Here is a 21,177-nt window from a genome sequence, read left to right as displayed (position 1 = left end):
TGCAGTGAGCACAGGAGCCAACGCACAACAGGCAGAGTGGAAATGCCAACTCTGTACGTCCGCACCGCGTTGGTGATGCCCCGTTGACAATACCTGTGGTTCCCCAATGTGTTTTAGCCACACACAGGAGTCTAATCATCCAACCGTGGGATATTCCCATGCTCATTTTGGTGCTTTTAGGACCACAAACTTGAGCAAAGGCACATTGGAGTTCTGTTTGCCTCTGACTCGGTTTTCACCTGTCTCTGTCTTTAAAGTTTCCCCTGTATTCAGGTTAGATATATTAGTTGCCTGCTATAAGGTGAGTTCTCTAGATGAGAAACACTCACATTGGCCTTTTTTTTACTAGATTTGCACATTCAAAATTTCATCTTACTCTCTTACTTGATGGCGTGGAAGTTTTAACAGCACAATTTACTTCCTTACCAACAAGGTTCACTTTAGTCATGACTGGGTGTTTCTAGATCCACTGGGCAAAAATAAAAGGATATTTCCAAATATTATAATTAGTGCAAAAGGAAAAATATCTCTGACTTCCGATGCCACGAAGATGTTGTAATGTTGACTGTTCTAAAAATCTGAAAGAAGGACCATATACAAACTGGAAGCACTTTAAATATGTTTATTCAGCAGCTATTACAATCAGCCTCCAAAAAACTGGAGTCCCCTCTTGTTTCTGAACCGTGTCAAGTGATGAAAATGCCTGCTAAGAACATTGAAGCTACACAGTGCACTCCCTTTCTGAGAAACAGACACATCTAACAGGGATTAATCTCTTTGAAAGGCAAAATATAAATATATACACTCTAAATTCACAACAACAGTTTAAACTCACTACGTTAATTCAGGTGGGATAACAGTGGACAAATCCACATCATGTAAACTGCAGTCGTAAAATATCTCTGCTGTCTTCTCCTCAAACCCTGTCCAGTTTCGGTTTACATTCTGTGATCTGCCTGTCGCAGAGCTGAAGTACAGAAGCGCTGAAGTGCTGAGTCTCAGGGGCTGTGCACAGGACCGGGAGCGGGGCGGGAGCCTGTTCTCTACACGTTGCTCAAGGCATCCACGCCGGGAAGAACCTTACCTGTTAGCAGTTACAAAAACACCAGTCATGTTAGGAACCCCTCCACGCTCAAACAACTAAGCTTTACGCTTGCAATTGCAACATTTAAATATAGTAAAGAAAACAAACAACTGAAATTATAGGTTAGAAACGGAAGAGCTTGGCTCTACATGCACTCCTGTTGACCACTGTGGCTCCTGAGGCATATGGACCACATTTAAAGTGTTCCCCTCAGTAAACACCTTTTGTGGCTGCTGTGAGTATCCAGAGCACAGCTGCACTCGTATGTCAGCTGACAGACTCTTAACGAACCGCAGAAATCAATTCTCAATTCATAATGGCACATCCCTATCCCAGTCTCTACCAGGGCGAGACCCAAAGATTTTTTCCATCAAGTTTGATGGCAAGCGGATTTTTGATTGGATCTAAGGAGCTGCTGCGTACTTCCTTTAATCCCTAGGGGCAGGTCAATAGAATTTTGGAGTGTGTCGTGGAAAATTTAAGAACGAATTAAAAAAAAAGAAACAAAGCCTCAAGTCTTTTCCTGGGACTAAACCACCCAGGTCTAGATATTTACATGCCTCCTTCCAGCTGCTGGAAGCAAGGCACATGGTCACCTTTGAGTGGGAGGGCGCTGATCATTAAAGTGTGATGTTTTCTACAGCATTTTAAGCTTTTTGTCCTACTTTAGTAACGAAAAGACACCATTCTGGTCTTGCCTTTTTTTCAGAAAACCCACCTTCGAATGCTCAAGCTGTGTAGCAGTGCTGAATTTTAACACTGGTAACAACTCGCTAGTTCACTGGGCTTTTGGGGTTGGTCGGTTTTAATCTTCAGAAACTTTCCTAATTACTAGACTTCCGTTACATTTAAAAGATCGCACACGCAAACCCATGTTTTGGGCCAAAACTTAGACAAGCTTGTCCTTTGGAATAAATCAGTTGCAGAGTCTTTACCGGTAGCCATCTGCATTCTTTCCCTTTCCCATCACTCTCTAGGCAACAGAAACAAAAGCTCTGCCTCGCACAGAACTGCTGGAAACCAACAGCTGCAACGCCGTTTATCACACTTACTCGTCTGCAGAGAAGTTGACAGCATTAGATAATTTACCCACATTGGGAAACAGCTGATTACCAGAGGAAATGAAAACTCATTTAGAGTACAATGTAACGCATTAGAAGAATCTTGTAAATTCTCACCATTTTGAATTCCAAGTACTCTCGTGCAGGTTCATAAGCGAGCGCTAGAGGGCTCCCAAAACCAGGGAATTTCGAACAATGAGTTGAAAAGGAGACTTCTGGCAAAAATTCGATACTATTCTGATGAGATTTCCCTAACAGAAACTGCACATTTTAAACATGTCTCAGGGGATCACCTATTAAAGAGAACCTGCTCTCAAGGCCATTTTATTTTCTATTGCAGCATTTTTGCTTTCTGGGAGTGGCAGACGGTGCTGTTTGCCTCTCTTCCTTTAGGACTACAGAAAGAACAACACTCTGCTCAAAACCGATGTGCAACTCCCCATAGTGGCACAGAAAAAAAGACATTCCCTCTATTGTTGTACTTTCTTGGATATCAACATATAGTAGAGCACCCAGAACTAAGATAGAAGAACAGTTACCCTCGAGCAGTTCCAGGCTGGCGCCACCTCCCGTGCTGACATGGCTGACTTTATCCTCAGTGTTCCACTTTGCACAGCAAGTAGCTGTATCTCCACCACCTGGAGTACAAACAAAATCAATGAGATACACAAGAAATCCAGATTTTGTTCAGCTTAAGGGCCATGGTCTTGCTACAGGCTTGTCCTGCTCCCAAATACTCAGCATTAGCACACACAGCAGTTTTTAAAGCCCTGTCTCCAAGCTGAAGGACGGATAAAGCGTTAGAAAACAATTTAACAAATATTTTTAACGCAGTTCTGGCAAGGAGAAGCTTCCTTGTTGCTTTTAGAAGGACAAGAGGAACACAACTACTTACCAATAATGGTGATGCTGCCCTTTCCAGTTACTTCTACCACTTTGTCCATCAAGGCTTTGGTTCCTCTGGCAAACTTGTCCCACTCAAAGACACCAACCGGACCATTCCACACAATTTGCTTGGCCCTTCCCACAACTTCAACAAACTTCTTCACACTTTCAGGGCCGCAGTCCAAGCCCTAAGACAAGGAAGAGAAGCCATAGATACCCTTCCTGCCGATGCTCGTCTCACATCACCACGGCCCAGCTGGGATCCTCAGAAACTTCCCCCTCGCCCCCCAGATAAGAAGCAAGAGTTTCTCTGAATACTGAGAAGCAGAAGGATTTGCCAGCAGCTTCTGCAGCAGCGTGGAGTCTGGTGTGGTATTTACCTTCCTAGTACAAGGAAGTAATTTATAAGTTGGTGTCAGATGCTTGACACTTCGGTTAGAAACTTTTGCCATCTGTCTCCCAGTCAAAGAAAAGGGATTTCTACAGCATTCAGAGCTGAAGATTTTAGAAGAATTTTGATGATTTAATCCAAATCTCACAAAAGCTACTTCAGGATAAACAACAGGGCTTCAGTTTCATGAAACCAACACACTCTATGCAGCTTCAGAAACATCTGCAAAGGATGACAATTACTCTTTCTCTTCTCCTTTCAGTGGTGTCCTTCCCACCCCACTGCTGCCTGTCACTTCAGTCCCTTGGCTATTAAAACCTACCATCCAGCCAGCAGGAATGCCTGAAGCCACCGTGGCTTCCCCGGTCTGTGCATGCTCATCAAATTTGTCTGCAGTGATGAAGTCAACGGGCAGAGTAATCTTCACACCGTTCTTCTCTGCCTTGGCCATCAGGTCCTTGACAATTTTTGATCCCTCCTCATCAAACAAAGAGTTGCCAATCTGAAGAAATTATTTGGGAAAAGTAGGAAAGAGGTGTTTGTTTAGCTACTGGTCATTACAACAAAGAACAGCTGCAGTCAAGCCAAACTGCTCAGACAGCAATTCTGGAATGACTGTTTTCTTACAGCACTACCTAGACATAGGCGGCAATCTCATTTTTGCAAAGTGATTCTCAAGTAACTTCTCAGTGCCCCCTACTCTTGCAGAGAGCAAAGATAGCGAGTTCTCAATACTAGAATATATAAGGGACATTCCGCCCATATTCTTTACTAGGAGCAGGCACAGAATTGCTCTTTTCATACCTCCATGTTGTTGAGCACTTTGAGGAAGGTGAACGCCATTCCACCACCGATGATCATCTCATTGACCTTATCCAACATGTTACTGATCAGCTGGATCTTATCCTGAACTTTGGCTCTGGTGAGAGAAAGAAAAAGAATTAATAATGTGCCACTGCCCAGAACTCCTCAGATGGAACTTACTCCGTAGCAATCTTTAGCTAAGACAGCACGAAGCCTCACAAGGACTTCTTGGATTGAAGCAGAATTAACCAACTGGTACTCAGTAAAGGCACATTACTTTATACAGGAATGGTAGAGGATGCAGTAAATACACAGAAGTCTCCTGTCTTCCCTCTTTAATGCCATGTATGGAATTTTGTTGTTATCTGAACAAAAGCTACACAAAAAACCTTCGGAAAACAACCTTGAGCTAAACCTGGGCTGACACTCAGGAGACTTGCATTATAGTCCTAGTCTGACCACGCCCTGCTCAGTGACATTAGCCAAGACCATTTCCTCTTCGTGTCTCAGCTTCCCTATCTCTGGAACAGGGATAACAATACATATTTCATTAATAAAATGCTTTCAGATGAAACCATAAGAAATAGGTATTCTACAAATCCAACGTCAATGACCACAGAGAGGTCTGGTGTGAACCAGCCCCAGTTTAAGCCATGAAGCTGCCACACCATGACAACTGAAGTGGTAAAGCAGTGCAGATGGGACAGAGCCACAGCCAAACCCTGCAGGGTCCACCTGGCTGTGTGCAGCTCCAGGCAAAGAAATGCAAAGGTGAATTAGATTGGTGCTTCTTTTCCTTGCACATACCCAGCTACTGGCACTGTATTACCTTCCTGCACATGGGCTTGCTTTGCCAACATGCAGCATTTTCACTTTACTTGTGAGAACAGTTGTTCCAAGTTTATCTTCTAGTCCCAGTTTTGTCACATATAAGCAGTAGCAAACCTGCAGCTGGACCACATGCAGCTTCCAAGCGTGACCTCCCTCTGGTACACTCAAGCAAGAGTTGCTTGGTCTGCCACCTCGCCTAGGGATGTATGTGTAACCGTGATGCTTTCAAACAGATAAAGGGATTTTCTGGCTCTGAATTGCTCTCAGAGCTCTGCTGTGACTCACTACGATGCAGCTGGCATTCACCTGTCCTTGGCCACGCAGCAAGCTCAGTATCAACCTCCCAGACTGGGGGAAGCTGTTATGCACCTCTCAAAAGGGGTTACTTAGTTGCCACTGGATTTACAACAATTCCAGACTTTACTAATAGGCCTGATATTTTAACATTTTGGTTATCCTGGCTGCTGCTCTAACCTGAACAACTGATAAGGTACCTAACAAACTATCCCTTCGCGATATACCTGCAACTTCCATCAAAAGCAATGAGGAGTGTATAGCACTTATAGATGGGTCCCTGCAACTGTAAACCTTGGAAGGGTACTAATAAAAAGAAAAAAGCATTGTTCAGTATAACCAAGGTCATAGAAGTTTAAAACTTTATGTGAGAACTGAATACTACTTCTTAAAACACACATGGGTGCAAAGAGCAGGAATAAGCCACATACTTCTATCAAGAACACAGGTATGTTACAGTGTCCTGAATTTGTGTTACTTGAAGTACTTTAATTCACCTGATGAACTGAAACACGCTGTCATAGAACTACAGTGCTAAACTGGGTAGACACACGACAAATCGGCAGCAACGGGACATTATTCGTCCAAACAAGTCGTCATTTGGTTCTGCACCCTCAAGTTTCTTTGCACACTGGCTGCTGCGGAAGAGCGAAGGCCCGTCCAGCCACAGCAGGTCACCACTGCATAATGTCAGATCGTGTCAACTTACAGTGCTGAGCCTGCAGGATGCTTGTACTCTGAACTGTGGAGGAAAGGTCACTGACAATGTTTCAGGGCCATCATGTGTATCTAACAGCTCTTCTGGCTCATCTGTGCAACAAACTGCTGTGGACTGTCTCAGTTTGGGGAATATAAGAGGTCAGGAGATACGACGAGCAGACCCTGATATCTCATCACAACAGCGGATGTGGTCAGGTAGCTGCTCTCTAACCTTTGGCTTATAGAGGTCTTGGGACTTATCTACAAGGTGAACTGTAGGTAGAGTTAAAAGGAAAGCATTTGTTCGAACTAAACCAAAATAACTTTTCATTGCTTACAAAAGAGTTAAAGAGAAATATGGAGTCAACATGTTCTTCAGTCTTACCCTCCAAGAATTGCTAAGAAGGGCCTCTCTGGACTCTCTAGGGCCTTAGCAAAATAATCCAGTTCTTTCTTCATCAGGAAGCCAGCAGCCTTCTGAGGCAGATTGACACCTACCATGGAGCTGCAGAACAAGAGTGAGGAATGGAAACATTCTCATCAGCACAGATCTAAGCACCCCTGTGTCTCACAGTGTTATAAAGCAAATCCTTCAGCCAGCTGCAGCAGTAACAACAGCTACTACCTGCATGAAAACAAACACAAGGCTTGTTTCTTTTCCTAGTTTGGTAAGATGGCTGTACATACTTTCTGAGATTGATTTTGCACAGATATATTGATATGCAACACATTTATAGTGTTAACCAATGATCCAAAACACCGGGGACGAACTAAGCATAGCAAGAACAGACTGGATTATGAAATCAAGCTCAAAGAAGACCACTACAGTTTGCAAGTACACGAATCTCAACACACTACATGAGAATAACCAATCCGGAGCTGTTTATCTTCTCGAAAAGAGGTCTGCTGTAATTGCAGACAATTTATGCAAGTCCTAAGCAGGTGGGTTTTATATCTTCAAGGCCTAAAAAGTCAATTCAAGTCTTAAAGAGTTTCAGCTGTCTCCTGTTCCCAAAGGCGAACTTGGGCATAGACTGTTGACAACTGTTTCTGAGCAACAGATTTAGTGGAGGTAAACACAGCAGGATGATAATGGCACATGCCCAAAAGGAAGTTAAAATTCACTGGGGGCAAAGCTGTTTGTGTTTCCATGGCTGATATCTTTCTGAAGTTCTGCTCGTGGAAGGAAAACGGATACAAACCTGTGAGCTCGGTGAGCAGTTCCAAAAGCATCATTGACATAGACATCTCCCAGTTTAGAAAGAGAGGCTCTGAAAGCCTCCACTTTTGCAGGATCAGCCTTGACCTAAAAAGAGAGAGAACGACAAGTTTGTGCTATTCAGGAACACAGAGCCGATTCTGAAACTAAAGTCAGCAATTTGACCTGTAAACTCAAAGCAAAGAAAGGTCAGCTTGAAACACTCGTCCATTCTTCCTGGGGGTCACTGCACTTCATATGCTCTTTCCCAGTCCAGCAGGAGCAACAAAAAGGTTTAAATGGTTTGAATTTGACTTTAAACTCCCCGAGACTGCTATTACAGGCCTGAGGATCATTCCCACTTCAAGTTTTCAGTTCATCACCAGAGCAGGAATGAACTGCAGCACTACCAACCTTTCAGTCTCTCCAGATTTCTAGTTTTGTGGGGTGAACATGGGTAACACAGAAAGGGTGTGTACAGACAAGACAATGCTGAGATGAGACTAAACAAACTCATGCTCACTTAATGAACAAAGTGTAGTCTCCAAGTACCACAGGTAAAAGGATGAGCTCCTGAAGGACTGATTTAGCAACTGCATTGAGGATTAACTTACAAGTAGCCTGCGCACTACAACAGGCCACAGTGAAAGCAGTCAACACTGGAAAGCTGGAGATAAGCTTACCGTGTAGTGGGCAAGAACAGATGCATTTCTGTTAAAGGCTTTCTCTCCATCCTCCAAGCATCCTACCACATCCTCATGGGATGGCTCGTATAATTCAATTTTCCTTTCCCACTACGACAAGCCAGCAGAGCTCACTTTGACCGTCAGTGACTGGCAGACGTAGCTTACAGCCTCTTGCTCTTAAAGAACGGCCCAGACGGGCAGTCAAGGGATCACCTCTCCAAGTGCCTTTCTGCTGTCAGTTCACCACCCAAACGAGGCCTCTGCCAGCACCCAGGTGTGACGCTGTGGTACTGATGGCAGGAACCCACTCGAATATATGGCACCATGGCTTTGGGCACCGTTTTATTCCCACAGCCTGAGCCAAAGGGACTACACAGATCACAGAACAAACTAAGTAATGTGAGAATTACAGAAATGCACAAACTCCTTTCATAAAGCAAATTCAATTATTTGTCCACTCTTTTCCCTGCCATCACACCGGCTTTCAGTGGCACGCAGTTCTAGCAGTGAACAATTGCTCAGTTCCTCATTGCCACTGGCAAAGGCTTGCTAGTTCTCCAGGCTGTTTCTCTAAGCTACAGGAGACCTGTGTCAGCCCATAAAGGGCACCACACGATGTCAGCATTCCACCCCATGCGCTGAATCTGAAAGGAGCCAAGGCCTGCCTAAAGTCAGCGGGGTCACCATCGCTAAGAAAAGCAGCTGTCTGGAGCAAGCATTCTTCCTGACCTTCAAGAAAATGTCAGAGGTGCAAGGCAGCTTAGTTCTAGATGAATACTTGTAAAAGCAGACAGGCTTATAAAAGGGTTTGATAACCCCTATGCTGTAGAATGTTTAAGAATTATATTAAAACATTAGCTGCATAACCAAGAAAGAAGCATCGTTCTTATGGCCCCAGTGGCAACAAACTATCTCCAACAGACCTTGTTTTTTGCTTTAGACATCCCAAAATAAAGCCTAATAAGCAGCAACCAACTTCCTGCACAGCCCTATTTTGCTCCTTTTTCCTTCTTTTACAGACTACACAACCTTTGGCAGAGTCACCTATAGCCTTTCACTCAAGTTTCCATGCAATGCAGGACATGGAAGTAAAACGCATTTGACTCAGACTTTTGCACAGCAGGATACAAGTGACTGGATATGTTGAGCTGCAAGATCTCTGACATTCTTCTAAGAACAAATCCATAAACAGCATTTTTGACAGGCTGCTGGCTTGTTGATCCACAGTGAACAAGGTAGTAAGATCAGAGCAGGCACGTGCAAAAACTAGACTTGAAGTTTCACCTTGTTCCCTGAAGCATCCTTCCCTTTCCCTTCTTCTTCTACATGGAATCGGAGGTTCTCTAGCAGGATGATGGAGCCAGCTGCAGGACTAGCACAGGCCTTCTCCACCTCAGCACCAACGCAATCCTTTAGGAACAAGACCTCCCTGCAAACACAAGATACACACTGTCATCCCCCCAGAGACCCTTCCTTTCAGAAAGCATCCAGGTCCGCTGGCAGGGAGGGCCTGATGCACGTGGGACTGTTCTACTTCACCTGCCCATGAGTGCTTTAAGCTCCACAGCTACAGGGGCCAAGGAGAACTTTTCTGGCATGGGAACACCATCCGGGCGACCCAGGTGACTCATCAAAACCACTGACTTGGCTCCATGATCCAAGCAGTGCTTGATGGTAGGCACAGCCGCCTTGATTCTGTAAAGGCAAACAAGAACAAATTAAAAAGGATTCAAGTAGAGTTCACCAGGCAAGCAGACTTAGTGACCACTTACACAAGAGCCCTGGGAGTTGTCCCTCAAAAAGTACAAGAGCTGGACAGAGTAATTGCTTAAGTCCATTCCGCCTCAGGCATTCACAGGGTTCAGCCCGCCCCTCATCACCAGACAGTGGGGCATCACCACAAGTCGGTCTCCAAAAGGGACACCGGGCTCCTTAGCAACCTGTCCTGGCCAGAACAAACATCTACGAGACAAACCGCACCCCCGGAGCACAGCGTTCCCTGGGGAGCTAACCCAGCCCACGCTCCTCCCTGGGACAGGGACAATCCTGACACACGGTCCAGAAAGCATCCACAAAATTCTTCGTCCCAGCACATTTTCGTATGTTTCACTGTTACCATCCATGGAAGTAAAATGCATTTTGTAATCTAAATTCTGCTGGTTGCCTGTAGCCAAGAAATGCCAGGACACACTTGAACATTACTGGGCCTCCTGGTTTCATCTGTAATCCTGAACCAATAAAGAAATGACAGGAATGTTGAGCAGTGAGTGTATTGTGGTGAACAAAACTGGCATCTGCCTGCAAATGATAGACACGCGAGACAAGACACATGATATCGCTGTTTCTAAACCCTGTGTCTTTGTACGCTACACTAGAATAATTATTCTAACATAAGCCAAAAAGTTAATACAACTGCAGTGTAACCAGGAGGCAGAAAGTTTTCTGGATAGTACCAAATATAGCAAACTTTCACACACAGCCAAAGGGATGTGGTTGTGAAATGGTCGTAAAACTTCACCGATATTTAAAGAATGAAGTTTAGGATCTGTACGATCAAGATACTTTTTTTCTGTATGGTTTCCACAGCAGCTACAGTGAGAAGCAGCACTGCAGTCAGTGTAGTTTGCTAACTGCTGCAGAGCAACAATTGTTGGACTTTCTCTGAGACACCTTTAACGTTCTGGTACGAGCAATGACAGTTCAATCGTGGTAGCATTCCAGGCACTGCCAACAGAACTGGGCTAAAATCAGAGAAAAAACGGACTTGGGGGCTTCCATCTGGGATGGCAATTATAGCTCACCTTTGATTGTTGGTTATTTTGTGATCCTTCATTGGAACATTGAAGTCAACCCTAAAAAATACAAACAGAAACAGAAATAAAATAAAATTTATTTTACAAAGAGTGAGGGAACCTGCCAGTAAAAGCAATGGCTAAGAATCAACGTTACAATCAGAGCGAGGCTTTTAGCTCTGCCTTGTACACAAGTTCCACTTTGAAATCAGTATGTTATTAACCCCTTCTGCTTGTAATATTAGAACACAGAGAACATCTGGCAGAACGACTTAGTAAAGCCATGCCACCAATGCATCCTACTGCTCATGACCTCAGTACCAACAATACTGAAGCAGGAATTAAAACTAAGATCAAACAAGGTCCCCACAAGCTTTTCATTTTAAACACGCTCTCAAATCACCGACTAGGAGCTTCCAAGGGAAAGGAAGCAAATAATGACATTGTTTTCTCTAACAAGGCCTCTACAATGCTTGGTTGGACCATCATGGCAAGCAGACAGGCTCAAGGAAGCTGCCCAGTTATTGCCTCCAACTTTGAATTCCTGTTCTCTGCAGCCAAGTGCTGTGGTTTCTCCTATTGCCACCAGCAGATCTGGTGTGGATGCAGAGGCGAGGTCCCCGCTCGTGCCACGTGAAGGGAAGCAGGGAGGAGTTCCAGGGAGTTCCATCAGCCGTTTCTCACTAGCACACCTCGTGCCCATGTGCTGAGCAGCAGGACGCTGCGTTGCATAACAGCAAAGGCAGAAATTACTCACTGAGCTCCGGAAGGGAACGTCTGACTGACTGTAACAGCATATCAGAAGGAGGAAAGTGAAATGCGACATTACAGTTCAACCTCCATCATTCTGTATCTACATTACAGAACAACAAAACCCAGGAAGTTGCCTGAATTCTCTTGTAGCCTGCTCAGCACAAAAACCAGATGGAAAGAACAACAAAAGCTGCCAGCAGAACAGGAGTAGCTGAGCAGAAAGAAACTGAACTGGCAGCCCCATGGTACAGTGGACTAATTCTAGAAAGGGGAAAGAAAAGCACCATTATCGTGCTTTTGTGCTAAAATGAGAGAATAGTTTGCTTTCCAGCAAAAAAGAAGTTAAAAAAAGACCCTGCTCGCCCTTCTTCCCCACTGTACAACTGAAATCTGAGCTCCCCTTGGATCCTTTCTCCTCCCCATTCCCAACTTCTCTGGAGGCTTTGACATTAGGGCTGGAAGATAAGCACGTTATGAGCAGGCCGCAATTATGACGAATATGAGAAGAAAAAAAGTATCGATTTTAGTAGTACTGACAGCACATGGTGATTCTTTTTGGGGAAATGAGATGGAGGCAGGAAACACAAAGCTTGCTGTGTCACCTGCTCTTTCACTTGGTTTTAGTCGCTCATCACAGAACTAAAGAGACAGCTACGTGCATTAGCTGATGGAGACTGAGAGCTGGGTAAGCCACCCTCTGCCAGTACTGGGCTGTTCTCTGTAACACAACTCGCAAAAGGAAAAAACAGACAGAAAAACAAATGTTACAGAGATAAAAAGATCTTTTGTTGTACCATATTTAGGAGGTGAATGTAAACTCTGAGCTAGCTTGTTCAGTACTCATTGCAGGGGCAAGTTCATGGTAAGCAAATTTCTAGGGAACTACTTCAAAATAAGATGACAGAGATAGGAGATAAAGAGAAAAAACTTGTCTAACACAGACTACAGGGAAGAGAAGTTATGATTTGGTCATACCTGCCTACACACTGAGCAAGCTAACAGATACATCAGTCACATGGTGTGACCTTGGACAAAGAAGCCCACAAAAGGAGTATTTCAAGCAGGATGTATCATGTTGTACCTCGCTGCCCTTATCTCCCAGTATTTGGCGGCAATTCCAACATTAGGCTTTCAACAGGCCTTGATGTTTTATAAATAAGCCATGAATTCCTACTTTAGGGTTTTACATCGGACGTGCTGCATATCTACAATTCGGTTCTTGTTGCAAAAAAACAGAATTATTGTTTTATTTGGGCAGCTATCCAGAGCCATGTTTTCTCTTTTTTATTATTTTTTTATTACCACGCTTCTTGGATTTGCAGGAAGGCAAAGGAGAAGCGGGGAATAAGCTTTTCTTGTACTGCTCAATAATCAAATAGGGCAGTTTTCCCCTCAAGCAGCCAGTGGATGATCCACGTGGAGCAGGGTAATTAAGCACGGCAGGGCTGGGCCGGGGCTGAGCGAGGCCTGGGGATTTACAGCCCTCCCCGTCAATCACAGCCCCCGCGCGGGGAAACGGAGACGCGTCCACGGGCAATTCTGGATGCACCGGGGCCTTTACAACAGCCAGTGGAAGAAAAAGAAATAATTAAAAAAAAAAAAACCACACACAAAAAACAGGGAACCAAAACGCCCCAGGAAATAATTCACCCGGCTCAGCCAAGAAGCCGCCGAGGGCAGAGACGAGCGGGCGCTGCCCGGGGAAAGCTACGCAGAACCCGCCCGGCCCCGGCGAGGCGGGTGCGGCAGGCCAGGCCCGCGGGGCCCGGAAGGCGGCGGGCGGCTCCCCCCACCTCTCCATGCCGGGGGGCAGCGCAGCCCCGCGGCCTCCCGCCCCCGCTGAGGCCGCCCCGGGACAAGGCCACGAGGGGCAGCGGCCCCGGGGCATCGCCGCGGCCCGGCCGTTCTTCCCCTCACCGCCCGGCGGGCCGCAGCTCCTCACCTCATGACGACCCGCTTGCCCTTCACGTCCACCTTGTCGAGGGTGAGCTTGTTGGAGAGAGACATGTTTGCTACCGGCGCGCTCTGCTCTGACCCGCCGCTCCGCTTCGCCGCCGCCCGCGCTCTGCCGCAGCGGCCGCCAGCACCGCCGGCAGCCAGCCCGCCCCGCCCCTACCCCTCAACGATTGGGCCGCGCAGTCCGCCGCGCGTCGCTATTGGTCGAGCCGCCTGCCCGTCAGCGGCCTGCCCGCCCCCGCGGGAGGCCGGGCTGCGGCAGGAGCGGCGGTCACGTCCCGCACGGAGCCGGCGCCGCGCTGCGCAGCCCCGGGCGGAGCCTCCGCGCCCGGTCTGGGGCGTTCGGGTTCCGACAGGTCCGTCCTGGAGCGGCCGAACCTCGGGATCCTGGGAGCCAGTTAGAGATCCAGCCGCGAGTTAGAAAATACGTTTGACTAGAGAACAAAAATAAATCTGCAAGCACACCGTACAAAATAACTGGAAAATAAAGCACAGCAGTTCCTGCAGGTGACATAAACCTGTCTGGCCTCACAGCAATATTATTCTTCAAGCGTGTGGAAATAATCACCTTTTTTGTTTCCTCTTTACTTGATCAGATTTCACTGAAATAAATCTTCTTCAATTTCCAATCTCTAAACATCCAAATTAATAGTTCTGGATCTTATTTGAGGGCAAATTATCCATAAATGTTAAACATGCCTCGGTTGGGATCCTTCAAATGAAGGACAGACACCTATGCAGCCGATACACAGGTCTGGCATCTCAACTAAAAGGCAAACCCCACAATATTTTAAAATGACCTCGATAGATTCACACTTTTCAATAAATGAAACCAACTGTTTAAAGGGATTCTTTCCAGAAGCATGGTTTGTGTGTGCTGCCAGAAAATTGCCTGTCCTGATGTATGTACACATATGTATGTAGTCTATAGTGCAATGTCATGGCCTGTATGTTGCATGAAAACAATGCGAAACAATGGACTGTGTGCTGTATGAAAAGGGAGCTCATGATCTGCTCATGTTGTCTGTAGGACAGCTGGGCCTTTCTGTTTGCTGGTGGGTTTGTTTTTTGCTACACTCACTAAGCATACAGACAGCACACAGAAAATTGTGGTGGTGAGCCGAGAGCCTTACAACATCAGGTTTTCAGTGACAGGAAGGCTGAATTGAGGGGAACAGCTTACAACGGGAAAGAGAAGTGAAGGAAATAACAGAAGAAAATAAGCGTGCACTTACAAGTCACCTATTAAGATGGAGAAGACCAGACGTTAGTTTCTAATGCATATCACTGTAGTTTGTTACCTATAGATCACACAATCAGGGTTCAAATTAAATCAGGTCCAGTCATGGTCTCAATATTGACTACGAAGTAAATCTGGAGTGGATGCAACGGTCCCTCCTGCTAATTAGTAAACCAGCCCTGAACTTGCAATAGCCTCATAAGGGTTCTTGTAAACCAGAGGCCATGGATGCCACTCGCAGTGTCACCGGTGGACAGGGACATCTGGAAGTATCAATGGCAATACAACACCCACCAAAGGACAAGAGTCAAATCCTAAACTGGTCCTGAATCCAGCCTGCTCCGTTTCCAGGTGCTCTCCCAGGGTTTGTTCCAGGTTTGCTCTCTGGGGAGCAGGGATCCCCCCCACGGCTGCCGAGAGCCGCTGGTACCCACAGAGCCCGAAACACAGCAGGTGAACAAACGCTCACGTTAAAGGGACTCTTGAGAGTGAAGATAAGGAAGGGATACTCCAGATCCACCCGAGCTGTATCTGTTTAACTGCTCTGAAATTAATCTGTTTCCTTCTCCCTGTTCTACTTTGTGCTGTGCTGCGTTCTTCAAAGGCAACGGTTGAGTTCCTCAACGCTGACTCAGCAAGGAAGGCTCCTTTCCACTGCAACCCATAACCACACCCTTGCAGCACCTATAACTTTCCCCAGTAAACGGACTCATTCATTAGTACAAGGTTTTATTTTGTAGAGCTTGCATGCCACCTCCTAGGGGTGAAAAAGTATAGAAGAGAAATGTCACAGTACGTGGCATGAGCACAGTAACCTGAGCACCCCCGGTAATGTAAGATGGAAGAGAGCTGGGCAGCACAGCTGAGCAGGAGAGGGGACAGTGGGACACTTGCTGATGCCCAGTTAGAAGGGGGTGTTCAGGAATAAAGGATTATGCAAGCCATAAATAAAAATAAATAAACAACAACGACCAAGAACACTTTACTCAACAGGACTGGCTCCACTATGACGATATACATCCGATAGGCTAATGTTGTACGAGAATCCTGTAGAACTGCAGAGAACTTGCGGTAATTGCGGATGGGATACAGCCAGGACACCAGAATTTGTGCTTTATAAAGAAGCTACAAAGAAAGGGTAAGTATTACAGTGTTTGAGACTCAAAGCTCATTTCCCCACCTGAGTCACCTTTCTGTCCTTCGCTCCTGTTGGGAAATATTTAGAATATACTGCAAATATTTAAAGAAGAAAGCCCATGTAAACAGTTCATATGCTGTACTTATAAATTAACCAATAAAGCAAAGCCAGGAGGGCGAAGGGCGGGTAAGAAGGATCTGGCTTTAGACGTGTGACCATCCTGGAAGTGATTTCTAGGAATACAAACCAGCAGCTGTACTTTGACACAGCGCTCGCCTGCACCGTCCTGTCTGCCTCCTTTAGCCAAAAGGAGCGAGACTGGCAAGTTTAGACAGGACCTGGGCTGTGGTGCGCGGGCCTGCGTATTTATGTTTTATAACCACTGTCTGCATGTTAAGCTTCTACTTAAAATCAGGTTTCAGCACAAGTCTGAAGTTTTCTTTGCGCCTTGAAGTTCAAACACAGGCATCTTGTAGGAAAGAGAAGAGAGCAATTGAGAAAGAGATGGAAGAAATTTAGGAGGGAAACTGAGAAATAGCTGTTTTGTGTTTTTTCCCCCAAATGCTGGCTCTGAGCCTTACTGCCTCGACTTCAGAAACACAACAGCACTGAATGAGTCTAGAGCAAGACCATTTATGTTAATAGGCTTTTACACATGCATCACATATTTCACTATGGGGTTTTAATACTACAGTTTAAAAATAAGATTTTTAAAAGTATTATTTAAAACCTATTGAATTTATTTGTAATACAGATTTTCTTGAATAATTAAAGCTGATGGTGTTTGGGGCATGTATTTCAACATTCAATATAAATGTCAGACACACTCCCCTCCATCTTAACTGCACATTTATCTATTTTAATGCGATCAGCTCCAATCTTTCGCTTTTGACCTTTAGCACTGCCTAGTTAAAAAAATAACAAATTAGTCTAACAATAATCACCAACTAATAAAGAGACAAATCTGCAGCTACACCCTCTCAATATGTTTGCTTTAAACACAATAAGCCAGAGGTGAGAGTGGTTTGGGGAACCTGCCCCCCAGCTCCAACCCACCCTGAGGCTGCTGCTGGAGCCCAGGAGCCATCCCTGCATCTGCGCATCCCTGCAGCCTTGCAGCCGCACATCGCTGCATCCGCACATCGCTGCATCCGCGCATCCCTGCATCCACGCATCCCTGCATCCACGCATCCCTGCATCCACGCATCCCTGCATCCACGCATCGCTGCACCCTTGCATCCACACATTGCTGCATCCGTGCATCGCTGCATCCACACATCCCTGCACCCTTACATCCACACATCGCTGCATCCATGCATCCCTGCATCTGTACATCCCTGCGCCCTTGCATCCGTGCATCCCTGCATCCGCGTATCCCTGCATCCGTGCATCCCCGCGCCCTTGCATCCACGCATCCCTGTGTCCGCACATCCCTACCACTTAGGAAGTTCCTGGAGTTTTTAAGAAACAGGACCCTCTAGGGGAAGGGTGGCAAGAACTCACTGGGAGATGTTAACACTCTATCGCCATTTTTCTGTGGTTTCACGGTTCCTGCAAGGCCTCTTGGCAAGCAAATTGCTCCCCAAAACTCTGCCGGGTGCTCTTGCTGTGCTCTTTTGCTATTTCTAGTTACCTGATCCACTCATAGGTTTTCTGCTTCATCATGTTTAAGTGCCTTTCTTTAATTGTGCTTTCTTTGAACTTTGGAACTTGCAAGTCTGCTTTGTTAATTTGTAATTCACTCAGTTCCCAAGCCACCGAGCACTGAAGGAATAAGCAGATTTTGTCTTTTTCTCCTCCGTTTCTCTCATACCTCTTTAATGAGGGCAGTTTTGGGTTGTGGAGCTGACACCCCACTGAAGAGTCGTCCCAGCGCAGGTAGATGAGAGGACACGGCAGGAACCTCCGGGTCAGTTCTGCTTGGCTTTTGGCTTCTGAAACTACCAATGGGAAGGAGCTGCTTGGAGAGGAGATCAGGCCTGGCAGACAAATGTATCACAGAATCGCAGAATGTCAGGGGTTGGAAGGGACCTGGAAAGCTCATCCAGTGCAATCCCCCCATGGAGCAGGAACACCCAGATGAGGTTACACAGGAAGGTGTCCAGGCTATTCTGCATTCACCATAAACATCAACCGAAATCACCTCCATCAGTGACCATACCCACTTTGAACTTGAGCTTTTTACAGCAGAGGGCGTTCATTCACACATTCTGTACGTTATCAGGCAGTTGTGGCTCTGTGGAATTAGCAAAGCCTTAGAGAAACGACAAGGGATTCGTTAACAGTGTGCACGCACAAGGTCAGCTTTTGCCTTTTTATCCTAAATAAAAGGTGGAGTTACCTGCTGGGAAACGTCTCTGCCCTTCAGGACACGGCAGAGCCTCTGCATGTGATGGCAAAGCACTCGCTGCACCGAGCAGCACCAGGCACTCAAGCATCACGCTAAAGAATCTGACTCTATACACACACAATCTCTTTATTCTGGCATCTGAACATGTGTGTGTACAGCTCGCAAACTCCCCTTAAGAAATTCATTTTAGGAATGTGCTTAATGGGATAAAAAGCCCCAACATCTTACCTCTTTGGAAGTTTTCATTCACAACTGAGTAGACGTGATAGAAATTCACAGCTGCTGCTTAAATTATCCGGTCAACTGGAAGGAAAAACAAAACCAAAACACACCAAAACCCTGACAAATTAAAAAGAAAACAAACATCGCCAATAGCACAGCTCTGGTGTCAAGGCAAATGCTGAATTTTGAATCAAAGCTCGTCTTTTAGGGCTTTGCAAACTGTCCTGCAGAGATGCTTTCTATAAATGTTATTTATAAAAAGGACCATCGTAAGGGAAGATAGCATTGGCATAGCAGAATGAGAGTATGCAGGTGAATGGATGCGAGAGCTCGGCTCCCCACTCCCACGGGTGTTTGCTGCCACCAAGTGACGGGAGGCGGGCGAGAGGCTGCAGCAACACCTGGACGAGCTGCTGGAACACTGAGATCGGTGCCTTGCAACAGAATTTACTCCATGACAACTCAAAATTTTCACTTTAGAAACATTATTGGCTTGCCAGATTTCAGAGAAAGAGGCATTTTCAAACCCCAAGAGAGTCTGAATAATTTCTAATTCTCTGTCTCTTAAACTCGGTATTACTCGAATCCCAGGTGATGTACATTGGCGGGATGAATGCAGAGATTTTTGTGTCACACCTTTTTCCCCGAGAACATTTGACACAAGATTTGGGGACTCTTGGTTATGTAATGAGGTGGTTCTGGTTTGTTGTTGCTGTTTTGTGTGTCTTGTTGTTGTCGTGTTTTGCGTTGGGTTTTTTGTGTGGTACGCTTGTGTTTTTGTTTCCCCCCGCCCCTTAAACACAGGTTGTTATAAATAAGATGTTTCAATGAATCGAGCTCAGGTCCTCCAGATCAATCAGTGATCTTCCCTGAAGCCACAGAACCTTCAACAGATAATCTTAAAATCCAGGTGCCTTAAATTAGGCGAGTTTTCTGTTCAGAGAAGTCGTGCAGCTTCACATCAGGATAACTGACTCGGGTATTTCTTTTGCCAAGACGCCAGCTTACAAGGGAAATGCTGTTGTGTGTTAAATAACAGACTTTCAATTATAGAAGATATCTAACACCACCAACTACGTCAGATAATGTTTTTTAGTGCAGTCATAGCTAAAATAGACTGACTTGAAACTAGAAGGTTCACACACTCTCTTAACCCAAAATAACTGAAAGCCTAAGTTAAACAAAACTAAATGTTTCGGTTGCTATTTCTGTGCAACAAGCCTGTAATTTTCAAAACCATCAGTGCTATAAGCTGTAGGTTTCCACACCTGTTGGGGCACATTAGGCCAACAAGAGTCAGCCCAGGATGATGAAATTACAGGGCTATGTCTGGATTGAAAGCAAAATTCTTCATCTTGGAAAGACTTGGATGCAAACTTAGTTTTCTACACAGTGAAGACTCATTCTGCCTAAATCAGTGGTCACTAAACATGTCTGAACAGCTGCTGGGATCTCCTATGTCTCGCTCATTTAGAGATAGCTCAGATATCCACCTCCGAGTTCCCGCTCCCAGCAGTGTGGACTCGTGACTCTCTCCCTCTCCAGCGTGGCAGGATCTGCCTGTCCAGCTCCAGCCAAGCAGCAAATCATCCGAGACACAGGAGGAGGAGACATGAAATGTGCATCACCCCACTAAAACCCTCCGCACCACCTCCAGGTGAGACCAACGCAGCATCAGGCAGAGATGAGCTGAGGTCCCAGATGAGAGAGGGGATCTTGGCAGGAGCCTGAGCCATCCAGGATAATCAAGAAGGAGCTCTTCTTGTGGCAGCACCGTAAGAATGACACCATGGAGCTCCAGAAGCCACCACACAAGCAACAAACCTGCTTTGTGCAAGACATTTGTCATTCCCTGCGTTCACAGGTAGGTTGGCCAGGCCGGCTCCTGGCAGCGACCAGCTGGGGATAGAGGGTGATCTTCTGTGGGAACAGCAGGACACGCAGTTCCAGCCGCTCGGATGATAAAGGAAGATCAATACTAACATGACTATCCAGATGGTCAAAGAAGAAATAATACTAACATCATTAAACCACAGCCGTCAGTCAAGGCGGCCTTGACGGGACTGTGTGTTTGTGAAGGAGTGATGGCCCAGGCTGGCGAGAACAATATTTTGGGCCAGAACACCGTCCCCATATGTATGATGTGTGAATGTCGGGCCCGGGCACATGTGTTTGGAATAATACTTAAAAAACAAGCAAACATCATCCTGTTTAACCTCTTGGTCCAGGCCTGTATCTGTAAAGCTATACATTAAGAAAGGCTAATTAAAGAAGGCTCAGCTCAGCTCACCTCTGCCTGGCTCTGCTCTTGCTACTGACAAGAACTCTGGGTCTACATCTCTGCGTTTCTGTATGTATCATTCTTATCACCACAATCTTCTGTTTCTGCTCCTCAGGGCTTCAAACACTGTTCAGAACAGCACCTGGGCTTCGATTTCAAGCCAAATGATGATTTTGGGGGTGGGAGCCCAGGATCATCCAGTCCAACTCCTGTCCCTGCACAGGACATCCCCAAAACTCACACCGTGTGTCTGAAGAGGCAACAAGCACAAATTGAAACGGGGAATTTGACAATGCTTCTTAGTGCGAGGGTGATTCACCACTGGAACAAACCGCCCAAAGAGCTTGTGGAGATATTAAAAATCTCAGTCCTGCTTTGACAGGTTTCGACTACGTGACCTCCTGCAGTCTCTTCCAGCCTCGGCTACTCTGTAACGCTGTAATATCGTGATGCTCTGTATGTGATAATTACTCCACCGTTTCCCAACTTTCCCTCGTGCCCCTGGCAAGCAG

At 45.9% G+C, this 21,177-nt stretch overlaps 1 protein-coding gene across 1 annotated transcript; it reads right to left on the bottom strand.

Annotated features, from left to right (window-relative positions):
- Positions 1–607: 607 nt before the first annotated feature.
- PGK1 (phosphoglycerate kinase 1) lies at positions 608–13,597 on the bottom strand. The gene is made up of 11 exons (XM_065077420.1): positions 13,421–13,597; positions 10,735–10,785; positions 9,473–9,628; positions 9,218–9,362; positions 7,252–7,355; positions 6,435–6,554; positions 4,226–4,340; positions 3,744–3,923; positions 3,041–3,218; positions 2,685–2,783; positions 608–1,084 (listed from the first exon to the last, which is right to left on the bottom strand). The coding sequence occupies exons 1-11, from the start codon at positions 13,483–13,485 to the stop codon at positions 1,044–1,046; spliced, it is 1,254 nt and encodes a 417-aa protein (XP_064933492.1). The 5' UTR covers positions 13,486–13,597; the 3' UTR covers positions 608–1,043.
- Positions 13,598–21,177: the final 7,580 nt, after the last annotated feature.

This window comes from Columba livia, chromosome 12 (assembly GCF_036013475.1).
Source record: "Columba livia isolate bColLiv1 breed racing homer chromosome 12, bColLiv1.pat.W.v2, whole genome shotgun sequence".
In the NCBI taxonomy this organism is placed as follows: domain Eukaryota; kingdom Metazoa; phylum Chordata; class Aves; order Columbiformes; family Columbidae; genus Columba; species Columba livia.
The sequence above is the reverse complement of the archived record's forward strand: the minus strand, read 5'-3'. Positions and strand labels throughout refer to the sequence as shown.

What these genes read in the sequence shown, in the direction of transcription:
- PGK1 (XM_065077420.1), bottom strand. Translation starts at nt 13,485, where the DNA reads ATGTCTCTCTCCAACAAGCTCACCCTCGACAAGGTGGACGTGAAGGGC. An exon ending in GGCAAGCGGGTCGTCATGAG is followed by an intron (nt 10,786 to 13,420) that starts GTGAGGAGCTGC and finishes TGTATTTTTTAG; the next exon opens with GGTTGACTTCAATGTTCCAA. An exon ending in GCATTCCTGCTGGCTGGATG is followed by an intron (nt 3,219 to 3,743) that starts GTAGGTTTTAAT and finishes TCCTTGTCTTAG; the next exon opens with GGCTTGGACTGCGGCCCTGA.